We start from the raw sequence: 17755 nt of genomic DNA, 5'->3' as shown, positions 1-17755 counted from the left end.
ATAAGGCTGCCCATCACTGCAATATACAGTAGAGTGTTAATTCATAGCTTTAGCAAAAAAGGGCAATAATGATCATATGATGATCATAAAGATTTATTTTTGTGGGGTAGCCCCTTCCCAGTTCTCCCATCACTGTAGACTATCTAAGTCCTATGAGGTCTGACCCAAAAGCACCCTATCTTACCCTTGACTATACAACTTAATCACATGACCCTGTTGTCTAAGCATTTAGTTAGTCCAGTTTATACAATCCTTTGCTGTTATTTTCCATTGCTCATTATAATAACTCTGAAGCCAAAAAAAAATGCTTTTAAAAGGACCACCAAAAAGAGCTAGATTTTGATTGATTTCCGAAAAACAACCGCTACAGCTGAATAGTTATTTAGAGCAGTGTGCATGCTTTCAAAGCCAGTTAAGTGACCTTTAATTTGGCACAGCTCTAGTCTCTAGTGAACACATTAAGTAAATTGATATACAATAGCAGTTTGAGGAGTGTGTCCCACGGCCTGTGCCATGCATTATGTGAAAATGGCGGCTAATAAATTTAGCAATGAGCCAAGCAGTTTCTGCCAACTATTTCATATTAAGGAAAGCAGCCGCAAATGTCTGGCTTTTCTGCTGCACAGCACAGCATTGTCGAACCATTATTATAAATTGTATGCTTTCCGCAGGGACAAATTGATCGTCTGTCATTTTGTTATTGCAGTGACCAAGATCTGCACTCAGTGTGAGATAGAGCAGAAGTCTGAAACAATGAGGGTGCAACTTTGTGCAAGTGACTTTGGTAAGTAGATCCTCTATACTGTATGCATTGTTCTATATTCTATAGATGTGCTATATATGGACAGGTATAGGATATCTTATCCGGAAACCCAATATCCAGAAAGCTCTGAATTTTATTCAAATAACCATAGACTCCATTTTATCCAAATAATCCAAATTTTTAAAAATGATTTCCTTTTTCTCTGTAATAATAAAACAGTAGCTTGTTCTTGATCCCAACTAAGATACAATTAATCCTTATTGGAGGCAAAACCAGCCTATTGGGTTTATTTAATGTTTAAATGAATTTCTAGTAGACTTAAGGCATGGAGACCCAAATTACGGAAAGATCCGTTATCTGGAAAACCCCAGGTCCCGAGCATTCTGGATAACAGGTCCCATACCTGTATATGCAACAAATCGGTGGAAATATGTGTAGCATATGTGGAAGGACATCGTAGACACGTAGGTGCCCTTCCACTATGTGGGACTTCTTAAAGGGGAACTATCTTAAAAATGCAAATTTAATTTAAGCTTCCGCAATTGTGAAATAGTCACACTCCTGTTCACTATTCCTCTCTCAACATTTGTTTCTCTTCATTATGTCTTCATGCAGAAGTTGGGTGTCAGAGAATTATTGACAGGTAGATCCAATATATCATATAGGGGGGGGGGCTCCTTTTGCCTAGAATATGTATGAGCTCACTCTAAAATCACCAGACATCATGTCTCTCTACATGCAGGATTTGCAAAAGACAGATGTTTTGTTAGATTTTGTTTGTACTGGAATCAGTTATTTGAGTGAGCTCTAATACATCTGCTAGGAAAGGAAGCCCCCCCCCTATAAGATATATTGGATCTAACTGTCAGTGACTATCTGACACCCAACTCCTGCATGAAGACAGAATGAAGAGAAACAGATGCTGAGAGAAGGACAGTGAACATAACCTTGATTATTTCAGAAACAATGCAGAATATTTAATTGATTGTATTTACAAAGTTTCTTATTTCAGTATGGTGAAGCTTATATTACATTTTCATTTTCGCGATGGCTTCCCTTTAAAGTAATATTTGATGTTCTGCTGTAGTGTAACCATCTGTTAAATAATGCAGCTCTAGCATAGATGAGCATCACCATAGCTCAGTGTTCCCCAACCAGTGGCTCACCAGCAACATTACTCAACAACCCCTTGGACGTTGCTCCAAGTGCTTATTTTAAAATCTTTGGTTTGGGGGCAAGTTTTGGTTGCATAAAAACAAGTGTACTGCCAAACTGAGCCTCCTGTAGGCTGCTATTCCACATAGAGGCTACCAAATAGCAAACCACAGCCCTTATTTAGTACCCCTGGAACTGTTTCCGTGCTTGTGTTGCTCCTCAACTCTTCTTACATTTGCACACAGGTTAAAAAAGTTGGGGACCCCTGCCATAGCCAGTTAACACTACTCAGGTCATCTCCATAACTGGGAAATAGTGACAATAGCAATGTGTTCCCTGAGTTCTGCTTTACTGCCTCTTCATTGGAAAAATCTACTATCTAGTGACCGCATAGAACCTACTGAAATCCAGACTGCACAGCAGGCTTTCACTATGCCCAGTGTTAGTGTACACCAATCCATTCTCTTTTGATTTGGGTAAATACTGAACCCTCCACCAAAGAGTTATCAAAATATTAAAAGTGACTTCCAAAGGTAATTTGCATATTCAGATCTGAGTAAAATGCCAAACAAATTGCATTGTCTAAAAAAAAAGCTGTCACCTTGAGTTGTAACAAGACGTAAAAGGTTCAGGTTTGGCTTGGCTAGGCACTAAGGAGCTGGTTGAATCAAAATCCTGCAAAATCTGAATGCTGGAATAGATGTTTCCCAATTCGATATAAACTCAAACTATGCATGGTCACTGTACTGCCAGGCAACAATGCTATCCATTGTGCCATCAACACCCAAACAGCTTCACTTCAGTGTTAGCCCATGGATTGCAATACACCTTGCCCAATATTCAACAGACCTTTCTCTGCTCTGCTAGGATGCAATGCCTGTAATGGATAAGTGGTTGCCAAAAAAATCAATTGAAACTGATAAACAACTTACAAAGACCACCCAAACATATTTTCAGCAACCACTACGGGCTTCCTCGGGGGATTGTGACAGCGTGCAGCAAAGGTGGCAGTGGATTTCCCCTACAACCTCACTTTTGTAGACATGGTATAGTATAGTGAATAATCAGCTCTCTACATTGACAAAGGTTATTCTGAAAAGTGGCAGGATGCTTGGTGGCTTTTACCCAGAAATCCCTTATTCTTTAAGGCTTATGATGCAGAACATTTAAAGCAAAAGTCTAGCATGACGGTAATACATGATATAAGATTCAGTTACTCAACAATCTAGTATCTAAATGAACCCATGACTGTTAAGGTGAATGACTAGGTTTGGTGGTTGAGCAACTGGACCATTAAAGTTCCTGGTGATCTGATCTGCAATGAATATCATTATATACAGGTATGGGATCCGTTATCCAGGAACCCGTTATCCAGAAAGTTCAGAATAACGGAAAGACCATCTCTTATAGACTCCATTATAATCAAATAATCCAAAATTTTAAAAATGATTTCCTTTTTTTCTATAGTAATAGAACAATATCTTGTACTTGATCCAAACAAAGATATACTGTAATTAATCCTTACAGGAAGCAAACCCAGCCTATTGGGTTTATTTAATGTTTATAGGATTTTCTAGTAGCCTTATGGTATGAAGATCCAAATTACAGAAAGACCCGTTATCTGGAAGACCCAGGTCTCGAGCATTCTGGATAATAGGTCCCATACCTGTACCAGACAATAAAATTATCAGTAGAGGCCGTTTCACTTTGCAGAAAGACTCAGAAAACCACAGAATAATTAGCAAAATGACAAAATTATGCTAAAAATTCACCAACTGCTTTGGAGTCAATGGTAGGGTGTTGGCATTTACTGGTGCAAAAACTATTTGATTCTGAAAAAAAGTGCATGTTGTCATTCTAATAATGATATTGCTGTTTTTCTGTATTTTTTTTCTGGCAAAACATGGAACATTGCAAAATTCTAGATCAGATTCCTAAAAAATTTAATTGCTGAGTTTTGCTTCAAAACTGTACCAGGCGAAAATTATCATACACTCAGATATAAGTCAATTAATCGATTCAACTGTGAACATTTTCATTGGGTATCAATAATTACAATCTAAAGTGGTGAGTAGTAATTCAGTAATAAATGAACAATACAAATGTGGACTGATTCTTATAGTGATCTGGAAATCGACACGTGGGGGCACATTTACTTAGCTCAGGTGAAGGATTCGAAGTAAAAAAAACGTTGAATTTCGAAGTTTTTTTCTGGGTACTTCGTCCATCGAATAGGCTACTTCGACCTTCGACTGCGACTTCGATTCGAACTAAAAATCGCTCAACTATTCGACCATTCGATAGTCGAAGTTCGACTACCTACTTTGCCACTTTAAACCTACCGAGCATCAATGTTAGCCTATGGGGACCTTCCCCATAAGGTTTCTAAGCTTTTTTTGATCGAAGGAAAATCCTTTGATCGATGGATTAAAATCCTTCAAATCGTTCGATTCGAAGGATTTAATCGTTTGATCGAACAATTTTTCCTTCGATCGTTCGATTGACTTATTTGCAGTAAATCCTTCGACTTCGATATTCGAAGTCAAGGATTTTACTTCGAGGGTCGAATATCGAGGGTTAATTAACCCTCGATATTCGACCCTTAGTAAATGTGCCCCAAAGTGCCATATAATAAAAAATCTGTAGCAGGCCTATGTCTGCACATGATACCGTACAGAAGTAGCTGTTAAAAAAATCTCGTATTTGAGGAGTTATGTTTAAAATGTAGCATTCTTCCTCAGCAGAGGGAACACTGTGGTATTTAATTAAATTGAAAAGAAGAAAGAATTAGCACCTCGGGAGACTTCTACTGATAATTACACACGCGCAAGGCTATTATCTGTCATGTAATAGAATATCACATAAGAGAGGCGAAACCAAATATTTTTTCTCCTTCCAGACATATATTTGACAGGTATTGCCCAAATTCTAATTTTACATCTGCAGACGCCTGAAGAATAATTTTTAGCTTAATTGAATTAATATGTATTATGTATTTTATGTTAGCTGCGCTAGGGTTAGTGGAGCAGAAACCCATCACTCATTGCTTACAAGCAAGAAACAACCCGAGTTATTCTGGAAAGACAGGGCCCCGATCTACGAAAAAAATTATGTCAATCAGAAATGCACAAGTGTCTCCCTCCAGCTGCCGTGAACCTAAAACCATCGGCATCACCAATAGCCTCTGTGCTGGGGCTCCAGATGGTCTAGTTAAGGGCATGTGCCCCCTTCTCTACTCATCAGAAATTAGTCCTAATGGCAAAAACACCTAAATAGTGTGTATAGTGAAAACTATTGTTTTGTTAAAACTATTGTTTTGTGCAAACAGCCCCCAATGTGCCCTTATTCTCTACTGCTTATACAGTAAAAACACAAACATAATGGCTCATTTACTAACAAGTTTTAACCAATCAGATCTTTGCTTTTATTTTTCCACTTCTTGTCCAAAACTAATTGCTGACTGGTTGCTATTGGGGAATGCCCATGTGCAATTTAACACCAATGCCCCCCTGGCAACCCTCTGCCACCCCCACATGCCCCAGACGCATCCTGCTGCATTCTACCTCCTACCCCCGCCAGAAAGGCTGCAATCGGGGCGTGAGTAGAGCACAGTCTCAGGGGCCCTGGGGTGCAGGTTTTGGCCAGAAGGCCCACAGAGAGTCACGTGGAAGTTGGTACTAATAATTAATACAGAAGGGGCTCCCCTGGGGGGGGGTTGCCATGAAAGTAGGAAGAAGGTTCGGAGTGTGGCTCTTGCTGCAAGCCAAGCCTGGGGCCAAGTGATGGAAGGGATATGAGCAATGGAGAAGAATTGGGTCACTGCTTCATGTAAACTAACCATTTGCATAATAATATACTTTTTTAGTAGTATGTACCATTGGGTAATTATAAATATAAAATTGCCATTTTAAAAAAATAACGGCAGCCCCCTGGGATCCTAGGATTCACGGTGCACGCAAACATACCAAACAAAATGTCGGGTCACATGAGCCAATTGACTGTCAGAGTTCTGTCTTTTGCTTCCACACTTCTTCCTGTTAGAGTTGTAGTATTTCTGGTCAGGTGATCTCTGAGGCAGCACAGGGACCATCACAAATGGTGCTTCAAGGCAAGAGATGTAAAAGGGCAAATTTACCTAAATATATATTCCAGTTTGGTAAGATTCTTTAATATGCCACTTAATTTAATAACTGTTGATCAAGTATTTATTTTGGGGGTATAGTTTTCCTTCAAGTGGCTAATAGAGGTTAAAAAGAAGTTATTGGTTTCAAGCTTGATTTATGGTTTACTATTTTGGGATGTTTGAAGCTCAGGTTTTTGATGTTTATGTATTTAAAGGGCATGTAAAGTCTAAAATAGAATAAGGCTAGAAAAATGCTGTATTTTGTATACTAAATATAAACGTGAACTTACTGCACCACAAGCCTAATCAAATAAATAATTTATGCTTTCAAAGTTGGCTACAGGGGGTCACCATCTTGTAACTTTGTTAAACATCTTTGCAAGACTAAGGGGTCCGTTTACTAAAGTGCGTTAAAAATATTCGCACAATATATAGACAGAATTTTCGCCAAATATGTTATCGCCAGTTTACTAACATGCGGTAAATATAAATTTGCGAATATTCTTGCGCTAGAATAATTGTTCGCCAGTTATCGCATTCGCTGAAAATAACAATACGTACACATTAACGCATGGTTTACTAAACAGCGAAATGTGCTAAAGACAAAATTAACGCCAGAATATTCGCAAACTTTTACCGCCACCTATGTAGTGGCGTAAAAGTATTTTTTTCGCCAGAAAATTCTCAAGGGGCAGGAAATATCCCATAATACTGTTTTTTTTTTACCCATCATTCTTTGCTGACAGGAGAGACATATTTGTAGCTATTGCTGACAGGATGTTTTGGCTTCTGCTTCTATCTGTTGCAACAGCAGCAGTTTCAGCTCAGAGTCGTATTATTGACAGCGGCATCACAGTCCAAGGATTCGTCAGCCTCTACACTTTTTTGGTTTCATTGTGATTGGCTACATTAAACTGTGCATTTCTATGAAGCAAAGAGATTGACTGGTATCATTTCTTGTTCCTATGATTCTATTGGCAGAAGGGTTTATATGATGCAGACATGTTTGATTGGTGTTACTCTGGTGATGTTGTTGGATGGTATAATCATCAGTCAATAAAGTTTATGAGTTTTGAAGATGCATTTCTGGCCATAAATGTCACAGTAAAAATTGCCATAATAACCGCCATAAAACAAGACTATTTTATAGCATAAATATTCGCAAAAACGTAATTTTCCGCCAGAAAATTCGCAACTCGCTAAAATTACCGCTAACGTAAGCTGGTTCCTTAACGTAGTTACCGCAAGTGATCGCAATGACTTCTAAGCGCATCGCTGTTTAGTAAACTTAGTCGCTGCGAATATTCTGGCGTAAAAATATTCTCGGCGATAACATGCGGAAACTTAAAGTCAGATTTACCGCACTTTAGTAAACGGACCCCTAAGACTGTGCACATGCTCAGTGTGGTCTGGGCTGCTTAGGGATCGTCATAAACAAAGCTGCTTGAGTTCTGCATGGCTGGGAAGTAAGGCGGGGGCTCCCCCTGCTGTTCATAAGTATGATTGTTTCCCTGCTCAGCAGTTAGGGACCATCTGACAATTCCTATCCACAGCAGTAAATGAAGGGAGAATTTCACTGCATATAGTCAGGTTTCTTATAAAATGGTACGCATTTTTTAATTAAAGTATATTGGAGATAGGGTTCTTTTTCATTTAAGAAAGTAAAAATGGGATTTTATTTTTTTGCCTTTACATGCCCTTTGATGTTGTTAATAAACAAGCTCTGGTATTTGCTACCCAAAGTTTCAGGTCGATAATAAAATATGTATAATATTTATAATAAATTAACAAATGGGAAGGTAGGGGTGGTTTATGGGTATAGGGCCCTGTCAGTTGACATGTCATAGATCTTCTGCAAACTGCCCTGATAACGGGAACTAGTGGGATTCCACTGCCATGTAAACTAGCTTGTGCTGTTGGCATCATATCATAGTGCTGTACAGTATGCTATGGTAATTTGAAGACTGGTGAGTTCTGCCTCTTATATGCCATATTGTATACACGTGACACCAAAATTGAAGAGATGTACAGTATCCCCTCCTTTAGGGTTTCCCTCAAAATAATGATAATTTTGAGCTTTTTCAAATCATTAAAATGAGGGGACATTGCTTATTCAAATGGATTTTTAATCTATAGGTCTATACATTATTAGTTTCAGTAGCATTTGTTACCTGTCCCATAGATAGCTGTATTAGAAAAAGGAACATGAATGTGTGATATAAAAATAACCTGTGAATAAAAGCACAGAAATGATAGCCCATCACTTAATGAGATCCCTGTATTTAGGTGATTTAATTCTGTTCCTCGCGCTAGCATAGAACATTGGCTCTGGATACTGTCAGGCCAATCCACTTTGAAGACAGAGTACGCTTCTTCCACCAATGTCTTTGTAAATATAATCTAATAGCGGCAGGTGGGGCCCACATCTTGTAAAACTGTTATTAAAAAAACCACAATTTGCTGTCATAATAAAGACAATGAACTATCCACCACAAACCACCACAACTTTACTGAAATTCCTAATTAACACCAGAGAATGTACAAGGAATATTGTGTTTCATTGCTCTCTAGGCAAACAAGCCAGTGAAAAAGTGCTGTTATTTTAAAGCAGATCCCTCTAAGCTATCTTCATTCCGCTGTTTTCATAAATCACAGCCCCGTAAATTGTTTAACTAGTCATCTCTCAAACATCTCTCGCCAAAAGAGACTCGAGGAGGAAGGAAGCCGGCTTATTATTGTTTATAGAAACGAGACATGCGGTTGCTGAGGGCCATCGGAATAGAGTTTAAATCAATAGGAAAATGACTTTGTGTGGCAAATGCCCGGGGGTAAAGTCTTCATTCAGTGGACTAATTGAATTATTTAAAATAAATACAGTATTTGTTGAATGTGATTTAATCAAAACCATACATAAACCCTGAGGTTTCGTTAAGCATTTTGTACAACATAACACAGATGTATACTTGGATTTACATAGCGGCCACAATGTATGTGGAGCTTACCAAAATGTATATTGGGTGAGGTTTAGACTGGGAGGTATAGTATGTGCCAATAACAGGTGTTGAAATATATTTGAAGAACAGACAACCTAGAGATTGGACGTTTAGGCTTCTTGCACTCATTAGGTTGATGTCACAAAGGGGGATACACAGAAGCCAATGGGGCAAGTATTGTTTTATGCAAACAGAGCAAGAAGACACTCTTTCTCTAGAAACATACAACAGCTTCTAATAAGGCATAGTTAAAGTCTTGTGCATGTGTAAATAAATATATATACATTCCAACTTTGCAAAGAAGATCCAAACTCACAGGATTTTTTTTTTTAATTTGAATGTGCATTTATTTGGGAGATTAACATTTTCGCTGGGTCCCAAGGAAGGTGGCAAAGGCTGGGTACTAGTCATGTGCGGTTCAGGTTTTTTTTTACCCGAACCTGACCCGACCTGCACCAACCCCGGGCCCTCCTGCACCCACCTCCTCCCCTCTATTTATAGGTCTTCCCCCGATCAACCCAATAATGTATAGATTTCTAGATAATGGGTTTGAAGATAATTGACCCCATATATACGTTGTGTGTGCGAGTTTTTTACATTTACAATTATTATATAAAATTTATTTAAACAGAGAAAAGAAAGAAAGAAATATGTTTTACAACTTGGAATTATTTTCATAGAAGTGGAGTTTATGGGAATTGGCCTTTCTGTAACTTGGAGCTTTCTGGATAATCAGTTTCCAGATAACAGGTGTATGTGCGTGTGTTTTTAATTTACAATTATTTGTCAAATGCCTTGAAAAGAATGTTATGGACACTTTCTTCTTTTAACATCTTTATAAGCATTGATGTAGGCATGCCTGAATGGTAGATAAAGGTCTACCAGCAGAATTCAAAGAAATTAATGTCAGTGACCCCTTTAATAATTTTTTAATGTGCCATGTCCTCGCTAGCTGAATCAGAACACCCTGCAGTAGTAGTGTAGAGCTCACTCTGCTTCCATGGCAGATCTGCAATTTAACACTCCTATAGGACATTTCTCAGAAAGGCCACTTGTCTGCTCCCATAACGTCATTCAAAAAAAAGTGTGGCATGGCCATCCAGGGCTCACAACTGAACTGGTCTGTTAAGGACTGGAAACAACATGGTGTGCTCTCTTCATAAATGATCCCACTGACAGGATGAGAGGAGCGACAGTTTGGTGCCAGGGGATCTCTATAACTAAGAAACAGATGGCTCATTAAATATAATAAAGATCATTCCAAATCATTATCTGCTTTAAGTAAATAATGCAAAGAACACACAAAAACACTGTCATAGAGTGGCTGCATAGAAGATCAGTTGATTTTAGATTATCAGTTTCAGTTGCCTGATATCTCCTGGATTCCACAAATTAACCTGCAAGGATATGCAAGTGGAAGTTTACCTTTTACATTGTACATTACATTGCCTAAATGTTTGCAGCAATTGTGTTTTTTCTTTTTTGTTTTGATCCCTATTCTTCCACTTTCCAGCCGGCAGTTTATCATGCCGTTTGGTTGTATGGGTCACTTGATGCTCTGTAAGGTTTAATTTTCATTGTTGTTATTTACTTGTTTGATTATATTTCTGTACATTCTGATTTGCAAATCACTGTCACTGGGTGTTGGGGTAAGTGGGACCCTAGCAAGCAAATAGCCTATTAATGTCCAAAATGAAGAACTTACATTAAAACAGCCAGTTACATGTTAATTTAGAATATCATTGCCTACGTCATACCAAAAGTTCATTCTAAATTAACTTCCCCGTTATGAAATGGAAATTTGTAGATGTTTGTGAAACTGCAGGCAACATATTTAATTTTTTTCTTATCAAAGAAATCAGTATTAGTTGACGAGGCTTTGCACACTAGAAACAATAAACTCTTGTAGCAAGCTGAAGGTAGCTGCTACTCTCCGTGTTTATTATGAGCCTTAAAACCCTGGAGAGCATGCTACCTGCTATCCGATATTTGCTCAGCAATTCTATCTACTGATTCTTGCCTAGACATACAAGGCTGTATGTTTATCAAAGAGCGAAGTTAGAGATCTCCATAATCCGCCACTCTTCATTCATTTCTATGACAGTTTTAAAAGCATAGTTATCACTGGGTGAAAGTGAAAGTTCACCCGTTGATAAATATGGAATATAGGAATGAATGGAGAGTGGCGTAATTTCACTCTAGCGGACGGTGGAGCTTTCTAACTTCACTCTTTGATAAATATACCCCAAGGTGTTATGCAGATCTTTGCCTAAGGGCTCGACAAACAAGCCTGGTTGCAAAGTGCAAAAAATATGCAGTTTTATACCTGTCTTATGTTCTTTGCACCTTGTCTGACACTTCATAAATGAGGCCTCCTATAGTATGTCTCTCCCTAGTCTCATCTCCAGAATGTGCAATTAAGTCTAATTTTATAGAAGTAGACCTGGGAATTATTTATTTAGACATACCAGGCATATTTATTGACCCAGGTTAAATAATTACTCCATTCAGTTACCCAGTAGTGATGGGTGAATTTCTCCCGTTTCGCTTTGCAGAAAAATTAGCGAATTTCCTGCAAAATTCGCAAAATGGCGGAAAATTAGGGAAAAATTGCAAAATCGGAAAGATCACGAAAAAATCATGAAATTCAAATGTTTTTTAAAAAATTGTTAAATTCGAATGTTTTCACTAAAAAATCGTGAAATTCGAAGGTTTTCACAAAAAAAAGTCAAATTCTGACATTTCCACGAAAAATCGTGAAAATCAGAAATTTGAGACGGCAATTTTTCACCGGCAAATTTTCACGGGAGATTCACGAATTTATTCACCGCCGGCAAAACGTGGAAATACGCCGCAAATTCATGCCAGGCAAATTTATTCGCCCAACACTTTTACCCAGTCCAACCAGTGAAACACTAGATTTCATTATTAAAACAGCATTGGATAAATACATTAAGAGGGTGTCTAGCCACTTTCTAGGTGTTCCCCTCACTGTTAAGAGTCCCGATATTGATAGCAATACCTGCTACAGAAGAAAAGGGAAAATCTTTGCAAAATGGCTTTTTTATTTTTATGATGATTCCCAACACAATGAATTGAGATCCGTTTTTAGTTTGAATCTTTGCATAGTGTTGATCTTTGAAGCTTAAACTTTCAGTACTCTGCACCCCTCTGTACAAATGTCCTATCACTGGATTTACTCTTACTAATGCATATTACATGGAACAAAAGAATGTGAGGGTATCCAGAACAAGATTAGGCACAAACACGGCATACACCACATATACACAATCTGTGCACTGACTCACCTCTCACTAATGCTGGCAGGTTTATAAAGCAGCTAAGGCTGGATGTGTATCCCCTGGATATACAGGTATGGGATCCATTATCTGGAAACCCCGTTATCCAGAAAGTTCCGAATTACGGAAAGACCGTCTCCCATAGACTCTATTATAAAAAAAATAATCCAAATTTTTAAAAATGATTACCTTTTTCTCTGTTATAATAAAACAGTAACATGTACTTGATCCAACCTATAAGATATAATTAATTCTTATTGGAAGCAGAGCCAGCCTATTGGGTTTATTTAATGTTTACATGATTTTCTAGTAGATTTAAAGTGTGAAATTACAGAAAGACCCGTTATCCACAAAGGCCCAGGTCCCGAGCATTCTGGATAATAGGTCCCATACCTGTACTGTAGATATCTCCCTTCATCCAGTCTTGCTTCTGGTATGGCTGCTGCTCATTCTATAAGTTCTGAGGATACTACCAGAAGAACAAAAACTATAGTATAACTTTAGTTTAAAGGATATTATAGTCAACAATTTAGAGAATGGAAGAGGTTTCATAGACGTTTTTGCTGTTGTTGAGTAAAACAAGGGTACAGTTAAGTGATCTTTTATCCAGAAAGCTCCAAATTACAGAAAGGATGTCTCCCAAAAAAAAGTTACAAAAAGTGACTTGTACTTGATCCAAACTTAGATATGATGAATCTTTATTGGAAGCAAAACCAAACTATTGGGTTTAGTTAACGTTTACATGATTTTCTAGTAGACTTAAGATATGAAGATCCAAATAACAGAAAGATTTGTTATCCGGAAAACCCCAGCATTTTGGATAACAGGTCCCATACCTTTATTCCCATGTCTGGGGGATTGGTACAGTTGAACCTTAGTTTTACGATGACCATTTTTCCATTTCCCTCTAAATTGCTGTGAGATGCCACAGAAAGTCACTGTTTTAGCAGAGCAGGGCCTATTTTGACACCCAGTCCAGACCTGATCAGATATCAAAGGAAGCTGCGGGACAGATGTAGGGTGGCAAGACACCCATCTTAGGTCATACAACTAGTCAGGTGTATGCTTTGATGCCAAGTTTCATCACATTTTTACTATGATGGATTTTGACATTAAAGATCAGTGTTAAGAACGGGAAAGACCCTTAAAGTATTGAGGCATTAATTTGACTCAGTAACAAAAAAAAAATTAACGTAAATTACAGGACCCAATATTTATTTATAGGCTATGATGTTTCTTGTGCAGTATTGGTTTGGCTTTCTGCAGTCTTTTTGTGAGGAGAGGGGAACAGTGAACTTAAGGGGAAAGTGGCCCCTATGCTATTGGTTTATGAAGATCACTTTGAAACTATTTAAAAATGCACAAGTTAAAGGGATACTGTCATGGGAAAACATGTTTTTTTCAAAACACATCAGTTAATAGTGCTGCTCCAGCTGAATTCTGCACTGAAATCAGTTTCTCAAAAGAGCAAACAGCATGTTTTACATTTAATTTTGAAATCTGACATGGGGCTAGACATATTGTCAGTTTCCCAGCTGCCCCCAGTCATGTGACTCTGATAAACTTCAACCACTATTTACTGCTGTACAGTAAGTTGGAGTGATATCACCCCCTCTCTTTCCCCTCAGCAGCATAACAACAGAACAATGGGAAGGTAATCAGATAACATCTCCCTGATACAAGATAACAGCCTTGTAGATCTAAGAACATCACTCAATAATAATAAGTCAAGTCCCACTGTGACACATTCAGTAACATTGAGTAGGAGAAACAACAGCCTGCCAGAAAGCATCCTAAAGTGCTGGCTCTTTCTGAAAGCACATGACCAATCAAAATGAATTTGTTTATAACCATGACGGCTGCCATTCATGTTACATTATTTTTGGAAGATAAACTATTTTGAAAGTAATGAGATTTTGGTATTGTAGGTGATAAACAGGGGCAAAATATCTCTAGCATGCCGTTCTGCAGTGGTTGTTCTCTATTTAGAAACTTTGTTTTATTTATAAATGATTTGTGGTCTACACTAACTAAAGAACTTGGTTTATCCAGTAAATTACCTATGACTTTGCTTGCATTTACTCTTTAGATCTCTTTCCCTGTTCAGCAACATTTCAAAGAATGTGTTTTCTTGTAGTTGAAGCGACCATGTAACATTATTTGCTGTTTTGTCTTTCCACACTGAAAAGAAAAACATGTTTTCTACCTTATCTCTCATCTCTCCCCAAAATTTATTTTATATCAGTCTTGCATCCTCTCCAAAAAAAACACTTATCGGGAAATCTAACTCAAATACACAGTCCGAGTAGGCCTATGGTTTTCATTTCATTTGTTTATACATTTTTTTTTTAAAAGCTGCAAGCTATTTCTGTTTTTGATTAATTTGATTGATAAAATATTTCTCTATAAAAGTATCAAGTTAACATTTTCTGTCCATGTGACATTTGGCATATGGGAGAATTAATCAGCCTTCAGCCTTGTAATTGAGAAGAATATCGTGAAAAATAGAAGGGAATGGGAAATTGGTACAAGAACATATCAAGCCTTGAAAGATTGGTTTAGAATTTGTTCAACTGGGATGCCTGTCAATGTCCAGACACGGACAACATTAGAAGGTACCCAGGGCCTCCTTGCTCTGCTGTCGCCTGGGTTTATGAAAAGTTTATGTGGCGTATCAATCCTATTGAAGAACAAATGTTTTACAGCAAAAAATACATGTTCTTTAAAGGGTTGAAAAATGAAACCTCCTACCCAGTACCCTACATACCGTAGTCCCCTCTCCCTGCTCTCCCCCCGCATCGGTGATAACACCTATAAGTGCCCGTAATCCATAACTCACCTATAGGGGCTCATGGGCACTATCTTCCTGCTTTTTGGATTTCTTCTGGTCCTCTTCCTTCCCTTCGGCAATTTCTACGAACAGGAAGACTGCTCCATCTGCGCATGTAGAAATACGACGCTCACTTCCCGAAGAAATCCAAAGAGTCAGAAAATGGCGCCCATGAGCTCCACTGCGGTTACTCTGCACCTATATGAATATGAACATGAATATGAACCCTAATTTGAATATTAAACTTGAAACCTTTTTAAATATTGCACCATCAGTGAACAAAATACAGGTATGGGATCCTTTATCCGGAAACCGGTTTTCTCCGAATTACAGAAAGGCCATCTCCCATAGACTCCATTTTATCCAAATAATCCACATTTTTAAAACTGATTTCCTTTTTCACTGTAATAATAAAAAAGTACCTTGTACTTGATCCAGAATAAGATATAATAATAATAATCCTTATTGGAGGTGGAAGTAGCTTATTGGGTTTATTTAATGTTTAAATGATTTTCGAGTAGACTTAAGGTATGAAGATCCAAATTATGGAAAGATCAATTATCCTGAAAACCCCGAACATTCTTCACTCCTTTCTCCCAAAAAGTCCTATCACTGGATTCACTCCTGCTAATGCATGTTACAACAATGCTTTCCCAACAATTTAGGAAATGGAAGAGGCTTCATAGGCATTTTTTTCTTGATGAGGAAAACAAGAGAACAGGCAAGGGATCAGTTATCCAGAAACCCCTTATCCGGCTCTGAATTATGGAAAGACTAGACTCCATTTTATACAAATAATCCAAATATTTAAAAAACGATTTCCTTTTTCTCTGTAATAATAAAACAGTACCTTGTACTTGATATAAACTAAGATATAATTAATCCTTATTGGAGGCAGAACCAGCCTATTGTGTGTAGTTAATGTTACATGATTTGCTAGTAGACTTAAAGTATGACAAATTATGGAAAGATCCATTATCTGGAAAAGTCTGAACATTCTGGATAACAGGTCCCATACCTGTATTTCAAAAGCCTCTGCTAATCCATAAATGACCTTCTCTGTTAACGCTATGAACAAACAGCTCTGCAGTTTATATTGTAAGCCTGTTTTCGAACATTTTATTTTTTCTCCTCTCCAATCCATTGGCTTTATTCCAGGCAGCACAGAAATGGAGCTAAACTCTCTAAGGAGTTACCAGAATGTGCAGTCCAGTTAAGGTGTCCGTTTATATAAATTTTGTCTTAATGGGTTTTTGGCCATGTCTTGTGTCAATGAAAAAAAAACCTGCTTGTCCAAAGTCAAATGTATAAATTTTGTGCCAGTGCTCGGTCACAGGTTGCTCCCTTGTATATTAGATTGTAACAAAGGAATCTTTGTACTATGTACTCCCAGAGGTATTTTTCTGCACTAGCAGCGAGGATATGTATTAAGTAAAAAGATATTCATGAAAGGGACAAAATGCAACTTTGTTCTATCAAATAGAACTTCCAACATTACATTTCCAGCTCTGAAGATCTTAGATATGATTACTTGGAAAGAGACTTCCACCCAGTTTATGTCCCTGTATAATGGTATCATTATTATACAGTGAAGCCCTATAATGAAATGTTACACAGGTATGGGAACTGTTATCCAGAATGCTCATAACCTGGGGTTTTCTGGATTTCTGGTTTTCTTTTCGTAATTTGGATCACCGTACTTAAAGTCGACTAAAAAATAATTTAAACATCAAATAAACTCAATAGAATTTTTCTGCCTCCAATAAGGATTAATTATATCTTAGTTGGCATCAAGTACTAAGAACTGCTTCATTATTACAAAGAAAAAGAAAAAAGTTTTTAATCATTTGAGCCCTGGGGGCAAATTCACTAGGATTCGTAGATGCGCCAGCGTCCGCTTTGCCGCACTTTGCCGCACTTCGCCAGGCGTATTTTCGCCAGCACTACTCAAATTCACTAAAATCTGAAGTTGCGCTCAGGGAAAGCGTAAGGTTGCGAAGTTACGCTAGCGTTAATTCGCCAAGCAAAGCAAAGTTACGCTAGCGATGGTTAATTTGCATACGGCGCCAAATTTAAGTTACAATGGAGGTATATGTAGCAGCACTACACAAGCCTGGGAAACCTTCAAAACAGCAAATAAAAATTTTTTTTGCCCTACACATGTGCCCACTGTATAGTTAAGGTGCCATGAGTTAGGAAATGTAGGGGGGAAGGAGTGTAGCTCCAAAAATGTTTTCGATCTTTTTCAGCCTATCACCCATAAAAACATTTTTAACTTTTTTTGAAGCAATCCCTATCTACTCTATTGCACTTCACCTGGTCTGAGGTGGCGAAGGAAGTCTGGCGTAAAAGGAAGCGTTCAGAATAATTCACGCGTCAGTGAATTTGCGTAGTTACGTCCGTAACGCCAGGCGTAAGGGTGCGAATTAACACTAGTGAATTTACGCCAGCGTCCGTTAGTGAATCGCCGAATTAACGAAAATGCGCTACGCTAGCAAATTCACGCTAGCGTTAGGCGCTTCGTCGTTTAATGAATTTGCCCCCTGGAGTCTATATGGGAGGTGACTTTTTATAATTCGGAACTTTCTGGAT

At 38.0% G+C, this 17755-nt stretch overlaps 1 protein-coding gene across 1 annotated transcript in view; it reads left to right on the top strand.

The window, feature by feature from the left end:
* sfrp5.L (secreted frizzled-related protein 5 L homeolog) overlaps window positions 1-17755 on the top strand; it is a gene marked incomplete at its 5' end in the record, with an annotated part of 50032 nt that overhangs the window by 19842 nt on the left and 12435 nt on the right. The window contains 1 exon segment of the mRNA NM_001090477.1: window positions 707-784. Within this exon segment, the coding sequence (NP_001083946.1) occupies window positions 707-784 (78 nt within the window).

The sequence above is a fragment of the Xenopus laevis genome, chromosome 7L, assembly GCF_017654675.1.
Source record: "Xenopus laevis strain J_2021 chromosome 7L, Xenopus_laevis_v10.1, whole genome shotgun sequence".
Classification (NCBI taxonomy): domain Eukaryota; kingdom Metazoa; phylum Chordata; class Amphibia; order Anura; family Pipidae; genus Xenopus; species Xenopus laevis.
This window is presented reverse-complemented; position numbering and strand designations above follow the sequence as displayed.